This window comes from Ailuropoda melanoleuca, chromosome 3 (assembly GCF_002007445.2).
Source record: "Ailuropoda melanoleuca isolate Jingjing chromosome 3, ASM200744v2, whole genome shotgun sequence".
Lineage (NCBI taxonomy): Eukaryota > Metazoa > Chordata > Mammalia > Carnivora > Ursidae > Ailuropoda > Ailuropoda melanoleuca.
The window spans coordinates 35,517,592-35,532,492 of NC_048220.1; the positions used below are offsets into that span (position 1 = coordinate 35,517,592).

The window sequence follows — 14,901 nt, forward strand, 5'->3', positions numbered from 1 at the left end:
CACAGTCTCTCATGGTTCATTCCCCCACTTTGCCTTCTGCCTTAAATACTAACTCTACTTTTATTCTTTATAAACTTTTATTGTTTGCAGTCTGTGAAGTTTGGTATCACTGATTCACTTAGATATTTATGTACCTTTGAATTTTTTCTTAGATGAAGAAAAGAAGATGGTTGAAGAAGTATTCAGTAATGCCATTGACTGCTTGTCTGATGAAGATAAAAAACTCCCTCAGGTTTGTGTTTAGTGTCACTAAGTAAAATGTGGATATTAAGTGTGATAGCATATTTTTACTTTGCATTTCTTGATTTTGTTACTATATATTGCATTGTTTACACACTGCAGTAAATACGTTGCATTGTACACTGAAATAATACCTTGATTTGTATTTTGAATTTCTGAAAAGGTGACAAGGGGAAAGATGTGCTGCCTAAGGGAATTCTTCTCTGAAAGCTAACATGGTGTGGAAGTTACTGCTTCTGTTCCTAATAACACAAAATTATTAATTTTAAGTCACTAAATTTTTTTTTTTTTTTTTTGAGAGAGTGTGTGAGCAGGGGAGGGGCAAAGGAAGAGGGAGACAGAGAATCCCAAGCAGGCTCCATGCTCAGTACCCGACACAGGGTCCTAGGATCCAGTCCCACGTCGGTCTCCCTGCTCAGTGGGGAGTGTGCTTCTCCCTCTCCCTCTGCCCTTTCCCCCTGCTTGTGCTCTCTCTCCCCCTATCTCAGATAAACAAATAAAATCTTAACGGGGGAAAAAAAAGATGCTCAACTCTCTGAGCCACCCAGGTTACGCAAAGTCACTAAATTTCTTAATTCATAAGTCTACCAACAAAACACCTAATGAAAATCATGTCTTTAGTGAGGAATTTAATGTCTGCTCTGCTTTTAATCCAAGGAATTTTTCCTGTAGCTGTTGGAATTGCTTGGGGATTTCTAAAATATACTGAATTCCTGAGTGCCACTCTCAGAGATTCTGATTTAATTGGTCTGGTGTGTATTGTCGTCATTAGGATCTTTGAAAAGCTCTCCAGATGATTCTAATGTGCATCCAAACCTGAGAACTGTTTCAATGTGACCTAAGACGTGAAAATTTTGTTCTGTGAAAAGAAATTTGGGAGGCTATATTCTGCTTACAAATGATTACTCTGATATATAAGGGATTTATGATAAAAATGCAATAGCATGTTTCTCAGTGTTTAAAAGACTATTTAACTTAGAAGATTTTCTTGTAATTTTTCTTCCCAGCTGAATTATTAGTATTTGAGGTCTAAGGCATGTCTTTATACATCTTTGTTATCCCACCACAGTTTTAATAGACATGTAATGGCATTTGATAAAGTGTTAATGAGGGTGAACTCTTCAGTAGCCATTTGTTTTTGGATGAAGTACATATTTAAGTATGCTTTATACTTATTTTTTTTTTCGTTGGAGCTGGCTAGTATTTTTTAAGTTTATTTTGTGCAGATGCATACTCTGCCCTCATTTTTAGTATTTGGGGAGATGAAGTGATGCTGGAAAATTTGAATGAGGCAGCAGTGCATATATGAATTTTATTTTAAGTATATCTTCCATATTAGGAAAAGCTGGGGCAGAATTATATTGAGTTTTGAGTTTAATAATCTCTGGGAATATGGGTTTGGTTAGTTTAATATTTTTTAGTTTAACATATTTTTTATTTCCGTTTTCTGTACATCACTGAAAAATAAACGTTATTCTAATCACAGGTTGAACATGTACTTCCTCTATTGAAGCGAGGGATTGGTATTCACCATGGTGGTTTACTTCCTATTTTGAAAGAAACTATAGAAATTCTGTTTTCTGAAGGATTGATAAAGGTATGATTTTATTTATTATGCCTTAGAATTGTGTTGTATGCATAGTTTGAAAATTATTGTTACTTTTTTAAAGTAGGCTACATTCCCATTGTGGGCCATGAACTCACAACCCTGAGATGAAGAGGTGCATGCTTTATCGACTGAGCCAGCTAGGTGCCCTAACACTTTGAAAATTATTGCGAACACTATTTATAGGCAGCTTGTGTGTGTGTGTGCATGCGTGTGTGTGTTAAACAAAGTCCTATGGAATGACTTAGTTGATGAACTTGATTTTTTTTTTTAAGACTTACTTATTTTAAAAAGAGTGCGTATCAGTGGGGGGCAGGGCAGAGAGAGTCAGAAAGAGAAAGAGAATCTTAAGCAGACTCCCCACTGAGTGTGGAGCCTAGATGCGGGGTTCGGGTTCAATTTCTCAGTGTTTAAAAGATCATGACTTGAGATCATGACTTGAGCCAAAACCAAGAGTCGGACGCCTTACCGACTGAGCCACCCAGGCACCCTCGACTTGATTTTTATGTATAGTATTATACTACATACATTTTGGGCTGTAGGTAAAAAATCATTGGTTTCCTTTCCTGTAATTAAAGTAAAAAATGGTAATACTATACAGTGTGGAATTTTGCAGAAGGTGCTATTTAATTTTCAAAAGTGGAGCTGATTCTATAGTGGACTCCTATCTATATACAGATTAAAACGATTAGTTTAGAGAAGACAAGAAGAATGCTGGTAGTTATAAAAGAGAGTTTTTTAGGTATGTGCTAATTTAAACCGCAGAGAGTCTAATTTAATTCTGAAGGTTATGTTGATATCTTTACCCAGAAATGGGGTATTAAAAATGGAAACAACTTCAAAATGTAGTCAGAAGCCTATATATGATTCACAAATGATTTTATGTTTAAAAATCAGGTTAGGGGGTGCCTGGGTGGCACAGTGGTTAAGCGTCTGCCTTCGGCTCAGGGCGTGATCCTGGCGTTATGGGATCGAGCCCCACATCGGGCTCCTCCGCTATGAGCCTGCTTCTTCCTCTCCCACTCCCCCTGCTTGTGTTCCCTCTCTCACTGGCTGTCTCTCTATCTCTGTCAAATAAATAAAATCTTTTAAAAAAAAATTAAAAAAAACAAAAATCAGGTTAGAATTTTAAAAATCAGAGATTTATCATGAGAATCTGAGCACTAAGTAGAATATTTAAAAGAAATTTACTCACTTTAAAGAACATACTTGAGATATTTTAGATCAAGAATTGATCACTATTTCTACTTAGGTCCCGGTAAGGCCCTTTTGATATTCCTTTATAGGTTATTGTTGAGGCTCATTTTAAAGAATCTTTTCTTAAAAATGTAAGTGATACTTGTTTGTGGTGAAAGTCAAATAGAACAATTGTGAATAAAGTAAAAAAAATGAAAGACCATCATTCCCCTTCACTTCCCAGGAATACCCACTAGCAAAGATACAAATAATACTTGACTTATTTTGTAAACAAAAAAATGCTACCCATGCTATTATCCAGTTCTGTCGTACGTGTAGCTTTTCATTCTTTTTAATAGATGAATAGCTTTCTTTTGAGTTGATGAAATAAAAGATGTTTTTATCTTCCCTACTGGTGAAAATTTAGATTAATAGTACTTCAGTAACTTTACTTGTATGTATTTATACCTTTGTGTGCTTAAGCCACACAGTTTTTTTTGTGGTCAATTTCTTGTTGGTAAAGTCTTAAAAGTGAACTTAGCCACCGATTCTGTTTGCCCCTCGCAGATCCTGTTGCATCCAAACTGTTGCATCATCAGTCAGAAAGCCAGGAAATGTGACTTCTATGTTTAGAAAAGTAATCTACAGCCTCATGCTTTGTACATTAGATCTATCAGTAGTATCCTCTTTAAGGTACCACCACTGGAATTTAAGAAGGACTATTTTCCCTGAATTAAAAAATTTCTGGGATGCAAGGGACATTAGGTATCATCTAGTAATTTTATATATAAATACTGAATTACATCTGGAACTAGCTTGTTTTATTTTTGCAGAGTTTCATTAACAACTAATTTTAAAATTAATGTTTTGTTTCTACTTGAAAATTACAAAACTAGTGTTTCAGCTTAATAAAATACATGTTTAATCATATAATTATTCAATTATTTAGGCCTTGTTTGCCACAGAGACTTTTGCAATGGGAATTAATATGCCAGCTAGAACTGTTTTATTTACAAATGCCCGGAAATTTGATGGGAAAGATTTCCGATGGGTAAGTAAAATAGTTAACATAATTGGAATATTTTTTACTTTACTTGTTTTACCTAAGGTAATTTGGGCTTACATAATCTTTGAGATTTTCAGTTCCAAATACTGAAGAACTTGTACCTGAACCAGTAAACACGTTCATCAAGGTTTAACTTCAGATCCGTCATTTCTGTCTGTTAGGTTTGTTTGTTTTGGTTTGTTTGGGGGGGGGGTTGTTTGTTTGATTTTGGTGGGTTTTTGTTTTTGGGGGGGTTTTTTTGGCTAACACAAAAACAAAAATCTCCCTTGGTGGAAGAGTTTGATGATGAGGGATAAGTGTGCAGATGATTTATGAGTGCTTTAAAGTATTTTAAATATATCTAGAATGTTCCTTTCTTAAAGTTTAGGGTGTTTAAGGCACCAAATCTGCAGTGGCTCCAGTTGCAGGTCACTATTTTATCTTTCAGGTTTAAAATAGAAGTTTTAACAGGTTTGCACATAATTTCTAAGGCAGAAGGAAGGAGAGAAAGTTTAAATCATGGGTAAAACAGTGGATTTGGGTAGAAAGTAAATTCTTAATCCAGAGTCAAGTAACCCATTCAGTAAACAGTTACAACATTTAAATTTGTTAAAGTTAAACCCAGTCTCTAAAGAAACTTAGTAGCAGGTGAAAATTGACGGATGTGCAATAAAATATTGTATTATGGATTCTGAGAAGTATGTACAGAAGGATAAAGCATAGAAGTCACTTATATAAAAGGGGTCATTGAAGGCTTCATTAGAGAAGGCAGTCCTGAAACAGAAACAACGACACATGGGTATTTACTAGGGTAGACAGTGGGGCTCCACAGAGGTGAAAAGCAGGTAGATTTCTACTTTGAGTATCCAGTGCAAGGCTCAGATAAACTGGCTTTGGGAGAAATTTTTAAGTAGTCAGCTATTCTGCAGCTAACCTAATCCTTGAAAATGGTGATTCTTTTGTACTCAGAGAAGTTGCTGGCAGTAATTACTAATCATCAAAGCACTGAAAAACACTCATGGTAGAATTGTAAAGGCAAAGCATTTTTTTCTTGATTTGTTTTATTTTAAAATGTATTGGATGCTATACAAAAGAGAAATAAAAGTACAGTGAGGCAGGTGCCGTTTCTCTTTAGAAATTTTTACATAGTCTTCAAAAATTTTCTGTGACCTGTAACTTTCTAAAATTGGACTTTTAATAATTTAATTCACATAGAATGTGATTCCTGCTTATAATGCAGTTAACAGTTTCATGTTTTATATTTTAAAATAATGTAAATTTTTAAAATCTTTATTTTATCCATTAGTTTAAAATTACTTAATTCTCCGAATAAAATTGATGCCATAAGAAAATAAGTAAGTAGGGGTGTCTGGGTGGCACAGCGGTTGGGCTTCTGCCTTCGGCTCAGGGCGTGATCCCGGTGTTATGGGATCGAGCCCCACATCAGGCTCCTCTGCTATGAGCCTGCCTCTTCCTCTCCCACTCCCCCTGCTTGTGTTCCCTCTCTTGCTGGCTGTCTCTATCTCTGTCGAATGAATAAATAAAATCTTTAAAAAAAAAAAAAAGAAAGAAAGAAAGAAAATAAGTAAGTCTTTTGTGACTTTATATGCTTCTTGGCATCCTAAGGACCTTAGAGTAAGTCTGCAGAGTATAGTGGATAATTGAACTTAAGAAAGCAATCTTTTCTTGATGATTCAATATCATATTATTAGACCCAAAACCTGTAACATGCCATAATGTTATAATGATGCCCTTGGGCCCTGTTGAGGTTCTGTTGCATTGCTTTTTTGAAATGTTCTTTTCAGATCTTTTTTAGGATTAGCTTTTTTGTTGTTGTTTTTTCTGGTGCCTTTGTTTCTCCCAGGTTGTTATGTCTGTTTTTTGATGCTGTCAGTAATATGCATTCTTGTAGCTTAACTTTTCTTGTGTCAGATATTTTTTGGGAATCTGAAAACTGTGGACCCTTTCCATCAGAGAATAGTACAGAAGCACTTACAGATAAAACTTTGCCTGCTGTCTTAGTTGTTGAATGTCACCCTGAAAAGGCTTACTAACCTTTTTTGACTAGGTTCTTCTTAGTGATGAATGAGCTCTACTGAACTCCAGGGACGTATCCCAAAAAAATAAGAGAATTGTACTTTAAAAATAATAAACATTTGTTTTATATTAATCTCAGTTTGCAAATTAATATAAGTCTATTATGATCAAGTCAGAATTGATATTTTATAGAGTTTGACTCCTTCTCTGTTTTCTTAGACTTTACTGTTTCCCAGAACATCTGGCTCAAAGATATTTTATGTCAGTGAATTAACAGTCCTCCCTGTAGCTTTGGTCTGTTTGATTATTTTGGAGCTAAAATTTAGTTTTATAATGTTACTCAAGTGTTTTACATTTTTGTGTTTTTACTTAAACATCTAAAAGTTGATGTTTTTAGTCATGTTTCCTTTTTTGGAGTGTATAAGTTGTGCTTATGTATTTTGTGATAAAAATTTAAGAATATATTTTTCACTAGGTTTTCTCCTTAACTCTGGTTTTTTAATTATGTTCACTCAGATTTCCTCTGGTGAATACATTCAGATGTCTGGTCGAGCTGGAAGGAGGGGAATGGATGATAGAGGAATTGTAATTCTTATGGTGGATGAAAAGATGAGCCCAACGATTGGAAAACAGCTACTTAAGGTAACCGAGTTAAGATTCTCTGCTTTCACCAGCAATTTGAGAAACATACTTCAGGAGCCACTTTGAAATTAGTTGTATCAGTTCAGATACCTTTCCAAGTAGATGAGGTAATTTACTAAACTATCTAGGCTTGGAAGGTAGAAAAGGCTAACTGCAAAGTGCTGATATTTTGTACCCTACTTTCTGTTCTAGTAAGTGAAGCATAACTCATGTGATGAAGGGCATGTAAAGATCCTCAGGGCAGAAATGTTTACTTTGCCCTCCAGATTTAAGACAATCTCTATAACTGCCTTCTACACTGAACAAATTGCTCTTCACCTATCAGAGCAGGAAATAGGGCACATGATACCTTCCCCTACCTTTGCAAGTCCAGATAGCTTAATTCTACAGTCTACCATTCTAATACTGCCTATTGATGGATCATAAATATCCCAATAAATTAATTTAAATTTTTAAGTTTTATTTCAAATTAGCTTGTTCATTTTGCTTGTTTAATATTTGTTTTTTAGATTGTTTTAAGGGTTTTATTTTTGTTTTGTGTTGGGGAGCTTTTCCGGTAAGTTTGCCCTGGTTGCTTTCCTTCTTCTCCATGTGGTATGAAGTTTTTAAAACAAATTCCTAGAGAAAACTCTAAGATGGGAAACTTAACATTAATTAAAAGTTGGACACCTGGGTGGCTCAGTCGGTTGAGTATCTGCCTTGGGCTCAGGTCATGATCCCAGGGTCCTGGGATTGAGTCCCACATCGGGCCCCCTGCTCAGCGGGGAGTCTGGATCTCCCTCTTCCTCTTCCTCTCCCCCCTGTTTGTGCTCTCTCTCTCTCTCAAATAAACAAATAAATAAAATCTTTAAAAAATTAATTAAAAATATTAAATTAACTACCAGATCATTAGCTAAGGCTCCAAAACATGTTAAGTCTACATAGGTCAGTATCTCTTTGAAACAGACTCTTTTTAATTTCAAAGACTTGTGAACTGCAAGGAGAATTTGAGATATGGTTGTGGGAAATCTGGTATGCTAAAGCAAAAATAAGTAAAAGTGTATGTTTTTTAAAAAAATGTGTTTAATGTGAGTGAAGACGAAGCTTCTCTGTACATATTCATAATGATCATATGGTGTCTTATTTTCACTTTTAAAGATTAACACTTGGAAACCTATTTTTAAGTGTCATGTAACTTCAGTTCTTCATGTAAAGAAAATGACAGAAGATTGAAAATTGGTATTTTTAGTCTTCAGATTGTGCAACAGAAACAGTTTTTCTCTCCTTCTGTTCTATGTATGGAAAAAGGTGAATCAAGTTGCCAATAGTAGTAGGTAATATTTTAATGACAGCTTCTGGTTTCCTTAGTACAGATATTTCATTCTATTTGCTTGACATTTCTGAACATAAAGTGTACTTAGGTGTAAAAGTTCTATTGTCTTTTATTTAAAAAATTTTATTGTGGTAAGAACACTTAACATGGACCCTCAACAGATTTTTAAGATATGTTATTGTTGAGTGTAGGTACAATATCATACAGCATGTCTCTGGAGCTTAATTTATCTTCCTTGACTGAAACTTCACGACCTTTGATTAGTAACTACCCTTTTATACCCCTCCTCAGTCTCTGGCAACCACCATTCTACTCTTTGATTCTTTGAATTTGACGATTTTAGAAAATTCGTATAAGTGGAATCACGCAGTGTTAGTCTATCTGTGACTGGTTTATTTCACTTAGCGTAATGTTCTTAAAGTTCATGTTGTCACATACTGCAGAATTTTAAGACCGAATTGTATTCCATTGTATGTATATATCACATTTTTTTTTTTATCTGTTCACCTATTGATGAACGTTTAGGTTGTTTTTACATCTTGACTATGTAAATAGCACTGCACTGAACATAGGAGTATTATTTGTCCAGTGTCTTCATTTTGATTCTTTTGGGTAAATACCCAGAAGTAGAATTGCCAGATCATATGTAGCTCTTCCCGCCCCACTCCCCCAGTTTTTGTGGAATATGCATACTGTTTTACATAGTGGCTGTGCCATTTTGCATTCTTTTTTTTTTTTTTTTTAAGATTTTTTATTATTTATTTATTTGACAGAGATAGAGACAGCCAGCGAGAGAGGGAACACAAGTAGGGGGAGTGGGAGAGGAAGAAGCAGGCTCATAGCAGAAGAGCCTGATGTGGGGCTCGATCCCACGACGCCGGGATCACGCCCTGAGCCGAAGGCAGACGCTTAACCGCTGTGCCACCCAGGCGCCCCCCATTTTGCATTCTGACCATCAGTGTGCAAGGATTCTAATTTCTCTATTATTTCTTAAATGAATGTTTAAAAACAGCTTTATTGAAATATAATTCATATTGCATACAGTTCACCCATTTTCATGGCTTCTAATACATTCACAGAGTTTTGCCACCATCATTACAATCAATTTTGGAACGTGTTTATTAGCCCAAGAGGAACTTTATACCCATTAAATATTACTCTCCATTTCATTCCTAACCCTTCCCTTTCCCGTAAGCCCTAGGCAAACCACTAATCTACTCTTTGTCTCTATAGATTTGCTTATTCTAGGCATTTCATATAAATTTAGTCAGATAATATGTGATCTTTTGTATCTGGCTTTTCTTTAGCATAAAATTTTCAAGTTTCATCCATACTTGTAATATGTATCAGCACTTCGTTCCTTTTTATTGATGAGTATTACTCTTTCGTGTGGATATATTACAGGTTTTTTATCCATCTATTAGCAGATGTATATTTAGGTTGTTTGTCCATTTTGGCTGTTGTGAATAATGCTGCTATGATTGTTTCTTTACAAGTTTTTATGCAAACATGTTTTTACTTCTTTTGGGTATATACCTATGAGTGAAATTTGCTAGGTCATACGTAATTCTATGTGTAACCTTTTGAGGACCTGCTAGACCGCTTTTCAGCAGCAACTGTACCATTTTACATTCTCATCAGCAATGTATGAGGGTTCTCATTTCCCTGCCTTCTAGCTAACGCTTGTTATTATCTGTCTTTTTGATTTATAATCATCACCCTAGTGAGTGTGAAATGGTAACTTTCACTTTGAATGGTGTATAGTTTGACTTCTTTAAAGGATATAGTACCTGCTTGTTGATGATACTGCAATTTTATAAGCAAATATGTGTGTGTGTTTCTTGGTTTCTAGACACATTTCTTTTATTGAGAGTAAATGCACTACTATTTTTGTCCTCTGGGATTTTTTCAGGTGGTTTTACTATCATTAAGGAATTTGTAGGCAACTTACTAAGAAAAATAACAATTAATAGTTATAGAATACTCAACATGTCTTAGGCTCTGAAATAATTACTGTTATTATCCCAGTTTTATAAATAAATAAGGCATATAGAGGTTAAGAATTTTTCAAAAGTCATATTGTTTTTAAATGGCAGATGCTGATTTTAAAGTCATGCAGTCTGGTTTCAGAGTGCATGCTTCTAACCGCCAGTACCCATACTTCTTAGTACCTCATGCAAATAGATTTTTCATTTACTGGTTCAAACCGAATTTGGCCTGACAGCACTTTGTTCTTTTGACATAATTCTTAATACAGTATATGAACTAATAAATCATTATAATAACATCAGGTCTATTTTCTTTTAAGCAACAGTGATTAAGATTTGCTCTTAAGTAATAGGACTTTAATAAATAGAATATTTTCTCAAATAATAATTAAAGTATGTAGATTGTTCATATTATTGTATGTAAAAATAATTAGTATGCTTTGTACATTTGTAAAATTCAGATGTTTGTCATATCTAATCATTTTTCCTGTTGTTGGATTAAGTAGTCTTAGCCAGAAAGATGGCAGAATACATGTGTTTATTGCTTGTTGACTAAAGATTATAAATTGAGATTTCTAATATCTCAACATGCACACACACACTTAAATATTTGTGCATGTAAATCATTTAATGATCTTGCATTTAAAATATTTTAGTAATTTCTTTCTTTAGCTTCTTTGGCTTGACTAGTTTTCTACCAAGCATTATAAAAACCTATTCAACTTTTCCAGTTCTGCTATTGTTATAGTGTCCTCTTCTTGTCTGTTTATCTAATACTTTCACATCCATTGCCTTTTTTTAAAGTTTATTTATTTAAAGTATTCCCTGCTCCCAGTGTGGGACTCAAACTCATGACCCTGAGATCAAGTCACATGCTTTTCTGACTGAGCCAGTTAGGTCGCTCTGCATCCATTGCTTTTTATTTATGAGTCCACAAATAAAATAGATTTTTTATCTATTAGCTTACATAGAATTTGAGATAAGACAGGGGTTTGTTCTTGGGTTTGTTTGACAGGAGCTAAAAAAACAAAATCAATTCGTTATAATGTTTGCATAAATGATAAGTTGAGTCAGATACAAAGCGTGTGTATAATAGCCTTCCAAAAAGACTGGTGAATGCATCTTTTATTCTTCAGCAGTTAAGAGCTCCTTTACATCTCTCCAGTATTACCAGAAGAAATATGCATTCCAATATAGTGCCCATATTTTCAAAAGAATGTAAAACCATCATAGTACTTTGAGGAAATGTCATTATTCGTTTTATCAAAATAAACCTATTTCTATAATTTCTGAAGTGGTTAAATAAACTTACTTCTTTCTTATAGTACATGAAGTGCTACTTCTAAGAGACTGTGCACGCTTTCTGATGCTAGACAGTTGTGTGTTCATTTCAACCTAAGATACATTGTTAATGGCTAAGGAAAATGAAACTTATTTGAAGGAAAAATAATTTTGACTTTACTGGGTATTTTAAAGTCTTTGGAACTTTAGGAAGAACATACCTATTCTCTTAAAGTTCTCTCACTCAAGATGATTACTTATGGACTTTTTTTTTGGAGAAGTGAGAAGACCCACATTTGTCCATATTCTTCTATCTTCCATTGTAACCGTTCAAAGTGCAAAAATATTTAGACTGGGAGTTTTTAAACTGCTCGCCTGAATGAACCATATACTCTAAAACTTCAGAAATTATTAAAAGTAGAATAGCATTCAAAGGGTGTTATTACAAATCTGCTTTGGAAAATTGATCTGCTTAGCTCTCTGTCTTACTAGCTTTCGGTGAACGACTTGTCAGCTAAAAGAATCCTTAAATGTTTTTCTAGAATGAAGCTGAAGTTCAAAATCTTAGCACTGGCTGCTGTTGTTCCAAGTTAAATTTCAGGTGACTGTTTTTTAGGCTTTCTGTTGATATATTAAAATTTTTATAATTTGGCTGATCAAATTAAATATATAAAAAGTTGAGAAATACTTGGTCAACATTTAAGGGTTCGTATAATTTTAGTAATATGGATATTGAAAAACAGAGATGTGAAATAAGTTGCATTTTTGATTTGCCCTTTGGGAGAACTTCAGCCCAGTGATGCCATAAAGTTCATCTACCTCTTTAGCCTACGCAAGTCTCTTCACATCTCTGAACCTGTTTCTTGTTCAAAATTAAGAAGTAAATCAGTTTTGTTAGGAATATTGTGAATTGAAAATTTATTTAAGTGATTAGTACAGTGATTGGCACATGCTTCCTTGACGTGGCCATTTTTAAACTTGGGGAATCTATTTACATACATATATAGAACAGAAAGTGAACAGGGAGCAGTATATGACTGAATGGCATGGTATTTAATAACTCCAATTTGGGAAAATTTGGGATAATTCTAGACTAGATGATTGTGATTTAAGGTTTTATGGAGGAAATGGATCCTGCTGCATGAAAGGGGTGGGAGTGGGGGTTGGATTTTGATTTCCAGAACTGGCAAGAAGCATATTTTAAGAAAAAAGAAATGGCTTCAGAATCAAGAATTAACATAACTGTATTTGGGTTCCTTAGTTTTGCTAGACCACAGGATACTTACAGATGAGAGAGATGAGTTTATTTTCTTGGTTGCTAGATTGGGTGTTCAGACTGGGTGTTCACATCTGAGTCGCAGTATTTTTTGAGACTTTTTTACCCCAACCTTTAGCAAAAAAATACAGTTTATTACAGTATGTACAGTGCAGTTTACTTCCGTGTATAAATGTGCTCTGTGTACCTGAAATGTTTATTAGAACAACACATTTCTACTATGATGGATTGTGGTTTTTTTCAGCTTTATTGAGGTATAGTTTAAAAATTGTATTATTTAAATTGTGCAATGTGATGATTTGACACATGAATACATTGTGAAAGGATTCTCATCATAGAGGTAATACATCCATCACCTCAAATATATACCTTTTGTGTATATGAGAACTCATTATGTTCCGTTTTCTATTTCATTAAAGGAAAATAAAACCATTTGGTATGACCTAAATTTCAGTATCTACAGGGCCCTTAAATAGCCATTACTGGTGAATAGAGTATTCTGTTACAGTGAAATTGTATTTTGGTTTGTCTGACGGCAGTATGCTGACTAAATTGTAAGGGAAATTGAAACCAAAGTAGTTAGGATGATAGTTGCAGTGATCTAGATCAGGTCTGATGAAACTTCGAAGTCTGTGATGGCAGTGATAAACAAAAGAATTAATCTAAGATATATTGAGGAAATAATCTGCAACCATTGGTTGATTAAAATTTAAAAAAGGGATAAAGCAGAAGAAAGGAAGACCTCTTAAATTGGAATTTAAAGGGTAATTTCATTACCCATTAATCAAATTATAATTGAACTATCATAAGTTCTCCTTGCAGAGCCACAGAAATTACACTAGGTGGAGTTGTCATATAAGGGATTTTATTTGCAACAAATAAGATCACAGGGAATAACTTCCAAAGTTGTGATTCCCTGAGTAGGGGTGATGGATTCCTTTATTTAGGGTTAGGATGAATATTTAGACTTGTCATCATCTGTGGAAGTAGGCATAAGGCATGCACTTTAATGAAACATTGCCTATACATACATAGTATGCTGTATAAACGAGACTGTGTTCTTCCTTGGGCAGAGATCTTAGTATTAAAATGAGCTAAGGTAACCGTTGGTCCTTCCTTGGTTCATCTGTGCAGATGAAATTCTGTGATTGAATTCCAACTGGTCGGGGTGGTCTGGGAGCTAGCTCCTCTTTAGGGCAGTTTTTACTGCTTGAGGGTAGTTTCGGTTTTCCTCACGGGATGTTATGCCTTGCGGGTCTTTTGCATCACTTAAGAGATCAACTAGAAAGAAGAGCTTTAGGAAGACTGGGACAAAGCTCAGTGAGTGTAAGCCCATAAGCAGTAAAGGTCAGGGCTTGGGGTCTAGCTGGTGACAAATTCAGTAATCTCACTAACAATCTTTGTAAGGGTGAAACTCAGGAATGGGAAAGAGCAAGAGAGAGAAGTTTCATTTTAGATAGTGTAACCATATTATTATTTATCACCCAAATTAGGTTACAGTAGGAGTGGAAAAGGGTGCTTTTAAGAGTTACACCAGCATAGCAGTTGTAGATGGGGACTGTCTTGGGCTCACTTAGATGCAATGTCAAAATGCCCAGTTGAGTTTCAGGTGACTGAGAATTCCCAGGTGTATTCTACAGCAGTTGAGAATGCAGAAGTAGAGTTTGAGCTTAGAAATAAACATTGGTAATATTGAAGCCCCAAATTTCTGAGAGGAGGTAATAATACAAAAAAAAAAAAAATGACAGAAAAATGGGGCTCCTGGGTGGCGCAGTCGTTAAGCGTCTGCCTTCGGCTCAGGGTGTGATCCCAGCGTTCTGGGATCGATCCCCGCATCAAGCTCCTCTGCTAGGAGCCTGCTTCTTCCTCTCCCACTCCCCCTGCTTGTGTTCCCTCTCTTGCTGGCTGTCTCTGTCAAATGGATAAATAAAATCTTAAAAAAAAACAAAACAAAAAACAGAAAAGTAAGGGCTGCATCTGTTTGCAGAATTGTGAAATAGCTGAAGTTGTCTTTAAATTCCTCTCTCCTCCAAGAATTTGATTTTCATACTAATTTCACATCTCCCTTTGCCTTATTTTCAAGGAAAGTTCATAAACATCAAGGTTTTAGGGACTTAGTAACTATGCCTCTAGGGTGAAAGGCTCTTAATTTTTCAGGAGTTAAGGAGTACTTTCACTTAAGACTGTGACGAAAGCTCTGCTTCTTATAAAATTCTATATGTATATGTTTAGAATTATGCTATTAGGTTGGTCTGTGGACCTCAATTTAAGAGCCCCTGACCACCCTAAGAGTATTTG

General features: G+C 35.0%; 1 protein-coding gene across 4 annotated transcripts in view; it reads left to right on the top strand.

Moving 5' to 3' along the window:
- The window catches only part of MTREX (Mtr4 exosome RNA helicase), a 94,723-nt gene that overhangs the window by 26,203 nt on the left and 53,619 nt on the right, over positions 1-14,901 (top strand). For all 4 annotated transcript variants that reach the window (XR_004624068.1, XM_002928073.4, XM_034656238.1 and 1 more), the window contains 4 exons: positions 153-232; positions 1,727-1,837; positions 3,972-4,073; positions 6,621-6,746. Coding sequence is in view for 3 of the 4 variants with exons in the window: in XM_002928073.4 (XP_002928119.1) it covers positions 153-232; positions 1,727-1,837; positions 3,972-4,073; positions 6,621-6,746 (419 nt within the window). In the remaining variant the exon portion in view is untranslated. The remainder of the gene's footprint in view (positions 1-152; positions 233-1,726; positions 1,838-3,971; positions 4,074-6,620; positions 6,747-14,901) is intronic.